The following is a 4521-nucleotide window of genomic DNA, read 5'->3' as shown; positions in this document are numbered from 1 at the left end:
TATCCACTATTACCCATATGGAATCATGCCCTCTCATTGACCTTGGTAGATGCATAACAAAATCCATGGAAATACTGTCCCATTTCCATTGAGGAATCTCAAGAGGCTCTAACGTACCACTTGGCCTCTGATGCTCGATCATCGCTTTTTGGCACACTAAGTAAGATGCTACATAATCTGCCACATCAGTTTTCATGCCAGTCCACCAGAAAGTCGCCTTCAAGTCCTTATACATCTTAGTCATATCTAGATGTATGCTAAGACGACTCTTATGCCCTTCATCCAAGAGCATCTTCCTCAATACCTGACTGTTGGGTACACATACCCTCTCTCTGAACCGCAGGATACCATTTCTACCCATCCTGAAGTCCTTTCTCTTCTTTGTGCCCAACTCACTAATGATATGCTGCAGTTCTTGATCCTTACCCTGTTCTACCCAAACCTCCTCTAGAAACTCATTAGTGATCCCCAACATGCTGCATCGTATGTGACTTGCCTCCATATCTAATCCCAGATTCATATCTCGCAGCTTCTCGATCAACTCCAACTCCTTAATCATCATAGCCGACACATGAGCTTTCTTCCTGCTCAGAGCGTCTGTTACGACATTAGCCTTACCAGGGTCGTATAACAACTCAAAGTCGAAATCCTTCAGATATTCCATCCAGCGTCTCTGCCTCATATTCAATTCCTTTTGATCAAAAAAGTATTTTAAACTCTTGTGATCACTGAATACCTGAAATTCTGCCCCATACAAGTAGTGCCTCTATGTTTTGAGAGCAAAAACTACCGCCGCTAATTCCAAGTCGTGTGTAGGATAGTTTTTCTCATGGACCTTCAGCTGACGAGATGCGTAAGCAATAGGCCGTTTCTCCTACATCAACACACAACCTAAACCCTAGTATGAAGCATCATAGTACACCTCAAACGTCTTGATGGTGTCAGGAATAGCTAGTATTGGTGAAGTGGTCAATCTCTTCTTCATATCCTCAAAACAGACCTCACACTCGTCTGTCCAAGAGAAAGGCTGGTCCTTTCTAGTGAGTTGAGTCAATGGACTCACCATCTTGGAGAACCCTTCCACAAACCGCTTGTAATAACCTGTCAGACCCAAGAAGCTTCTCACCTTAGTAACTGTCTGCGGTCTTTCCCACTTCATCACTGTCTCAATCTTCGCTGGGTCCACCGTTAAGCCCTGGGTTGAGATTACATGGCCCAAGAACTGTACCTCATCCAGCAAAAACTCACACTTTGATAACTTCCCATACAGTTTATGCTCTTTGAGAATTCCCAGCACCACTCTTAGATTATCTGCGTGTATATCCCGACTTTCAGAGTATATCAGTATGTCATCAATGAACACGCCAACAAACTGATCCAGGTACGGTCAGAATATTCTGTTCACGTAGTCTATGAAAATAGCAAGAGCAATTGTCACCCCGAACGACATCACTACATACTCGTAATGGCCGTATCGTGACCTGAACGTCGTCTTCTGCACATCCTCCGGTCTGACTAAGATCTGATGATATCCAAACCTCAAGTCAATCTTAGAGAACACTACGGCTCCCCTCAGCTGATCCAGCAGGTCGTCTATTCTCGGCAGCAGATACTTATTCTTTATAGTCAGCTTATTCAACTGACGGTAATCCACACACAACGTCAAACTGCCGTCCTTTTTCTTTACTAGTAGTACCGGTGCTCCCTAAGGTGATGCGCTCGGCTGGATGAAATTCTTCTCAAGCAAATCTTCTATTTGCTTCTTCAACTCAACCAACTCCGCTGGGCCATTCTATAGGGCACCATGGACACTGGGCCAGCTCCAAGGATAAGATCGATGGTGAAATCTACATCCCTGCTCGGTAGAAACTCTGGTATTTCATTTGGAAACACATCCGCATACTCCTCCACTATTGGAATCACACTGATCTTCTTGGCGGTGCTATTCTTCTCTGCATGAGCCACTATCATAAAGCAGGTGGCTCCGGCTTCTACTTCATTTTCGCCCTCTAAGCCGAGATTAGCTCTAATCCCTCATGTTCTGGGAATACCAAACTGCACCGTCCACAATCAATTATGATGTGATTGTTAGACAGTCAGTCCATCTCCAAGATTATATTCAGTCCCTCTAGAGGCAAGCACACCAAGTTCACCTTGAATCTACGACCTGCCACTTCCATTAAACACCCAACACAGACTGAACTGGTAGCCACTTGACCTGAGGAGGGAGTTGAAACAAGCAACTCACATCCCAAATCGTGTTTCACCAAATTCAATCTCCCCACACACGCATTAGCAATGAAGGAATGTGTTGCTCCAGAATCGAACAACACCAAAACTATCTGACCCAATAGTAAGCATGGTTCGAGAATGAGATTACCTGATTTAGTAACCTCTATGGAGGTCAATGCAAAGACCCGACCAGCCGCTCTAGCTCTCTCTACTGGCGATGCTGCTGGTTTCTTCGCGCTAGGACTCTTCTTTTCTAGGCAATTGTTGGTGAAGTGTCCTGGTTTGTCACATATAAAGCACTTGTGACGGTCGCCTGACCCTCCTACTTCGCCTGCCAACTGAGGAAAGTTCCTCTTCAGATGGGGTCCACCACACTGGTAGCAAGAGGGACCCTAGGATGTCTATGGTCTACTATAAGGCTTTTTCATCTACCTAGCCTCAGTGACATTTTTCTGATGTCGGCTCACAACTGGACCAGGGCCCTTCTCAAGGTGCTCCGCACTCTTGGCCTGTTCCATCAATCTAGGAAATCTTCTCTCTCTCAAAGGTGTTACCACCCTCTTCAGGTCAAGTTTGAGTCCTCGCTCAAACTTTAAACATTTCCACTCCTCGGTGATGCTCTATGAGGAATACCTCGCCAAGTGCTCAAATTTGTTAACATACTCCTGCACTGTCATGTCTCCTTGCTGCAATGCCAGGAATTCAGCCTCCTTGTCCTGTCTTGCTGTATCTGGAAAGTACTTCTCCAGGAAACGAGTCTTGAAGTTGGCCCAAGACACTGGCTCTTCCCTAGTCTCCATCTATTGTTGCATACCTGCCCACCAATATTCAGCATCCTCATTCAGCAGGTGAGTAGTGAACAACAGCTTCTGCTCATCTTCGCAGTTCATCACTTTGAAGATCTTCTCACATTTGCGAAGCCATGCATCCGCTTCATCAGGGGAGGCCTTGCTAGTGAACTCAATTGGCTTTTGGCACAAGAAGTCCTCCACTAGCCCCAAAATATTTAAAAATATTTTCAAAACTTTTGCTCTGATACCAATTGTAACATCCCTAAAGAATATTACTGGTTTTTAATAAATAACATATAAAATAACAATTAAACATAAAATACCTCATTTAATAGGATATCATTTCCCAAAAAAACATGGGAAAATTAAAACCAAAAATAGTAACCATAACATAGTTTAAATGTACACAATCGTTCTATACAAAAGTTACTAAAGTTCAGCATAAATAAATTTTACATCAAAATCAACAAAAATAAAGTTTGCTTTCAAAAGCCCAAGTAGCCCATGCTCTCCGTCTCTAAGTATCTCCTGGCTCACCTGTCAAATCATCTACTCCCGGATAACAAATTATTCGATCATCGCCACACACACAGATAGGGTGAGCTATGCACAATATATAAACATATACATGAATTAAATATGCCACCCATCCCAAAACAACATAACTTAACATTTCATGATTTTCAAATTACCCAATAACCTCATAGTCCATCATGAGGCATATACATGAACTAGGTCTTGGGACTCTACTATACTCCCACGAAACTAACTCATTCGTGGTCCAACCATGTGAGCTAATCTCGCTCATAGTCTTGCCCTACAGACTCCTCGTCCGTAGTAAAACATCCAAGTCTTCTCAACTTGGCCCTGGCACGCACGAAATCACCATACTATGAACTCCTCGCCCAATAGTAGCCGACTGGAACATAACAATTCCTTGCCCATCGTGCGCTCGACACATGTAATCACTATACTAAGGACTCCTCGCCCAATAGTAACGGACGAGAACTCAACCAGTTCCATGCCCATCATGTGTCCAACCACAAAGAACATCCCAGACCCCTATTGGACTTAATCCTTCAAGCCCAAATACCACACCACATGCATATACTTCCTATACTTAGAATAAAGTAGCCAAATCACACACACAACATACACATACAAGGAACTTCGAATAAACTCGCTCAAGCCAGGGACTCTCGCCCAAGCTAAGCCTTCAGTATCGCTTCGGCTAGTCCCCCTCGCCTGAGGCGAGTGATATCGCTGTTGTTAGGCGATCAAATTACCACTGCTTAACTTTAGCAACTTCAGTATTGCCAAGTTAGTAGTGAACAAACTAGTTAGGGTTAAGATAACCTTGAGTCGTCTCACAACGAATACAGAATTGATATCAATTATTTGATTCTTAAAAAAAATGCAATTAAAACTAGTAACTATAAAAATATGGGATTTTGATATGCAAAGAATAAATGACAAGCAAATAAAAGATCGTAAACAC

General features: G+C 43.3%; 2 protein-coding genes across 2 annotated transcripts; both read right to left on the bottom strand.

Annotated features, from left to right (window-relative positions):
- Positions 1-898: 898 nt before the first annotated feature.
- Positions 899-1971, bottom strand: LOC114170249 (uncharacterized mitochondrial protein AtMg00860-like). The gene is made up of 3 exons (XM_028055737.1): positions 1779-1971; positions 1461-1522; positions 899-1372 (listed from the first exon to the last, which is right to left on the bottom strand). Exons 1-3 carry the CDS (start codon positions 1969-1971, stop codon positions 899-901), a joined length of 729 nt encoding a protein of 242 aa, XP_027911538.1.
- A 125-nt stretch (positions 1972-2096) lies between these two features.
- On the bottom strand, positions 2097-3032 carry LOC114170248. The gene is made up of 3 exons (XM_028055736.1): positions 2866-3032; positions 2700-2772; positions 2097-2606 (listed from the first exon to the last, which is right to left on the bottom strand). Exons 1-3 carry the CDS (start codon positions 3030-3032, stop codon positions 2097-2099), a joined length of 750 nt encoding a protein of 249 aa, XP_027911537.1.
- Between the last annotated feature and the right edge of the window lie 1489 nt (positions 3033-4521).

The sequence above is a fragment of the Vigna unguiculata genome, chromosome 11 (genome assembly GCF_004118075.2).
Source record: "Vigna unguiculata cultivar IT97K-499-35 chromosome 11, ASM411807v1, whole genome shotgun sequence".
Classification (NCBI taxonomy): domain Eukaryota; kingdom Viridiplantae; phylum Streptophyta; class Magnoliopsida; order Fabales; family Fabaceae; genus Vigna; species Vigna unguiculata.
The sequence above is the reverse complement of the archived record's forward strand: the minus strand, read 5'-3'. Positions and strand labels throughout refer to the sequence as shown.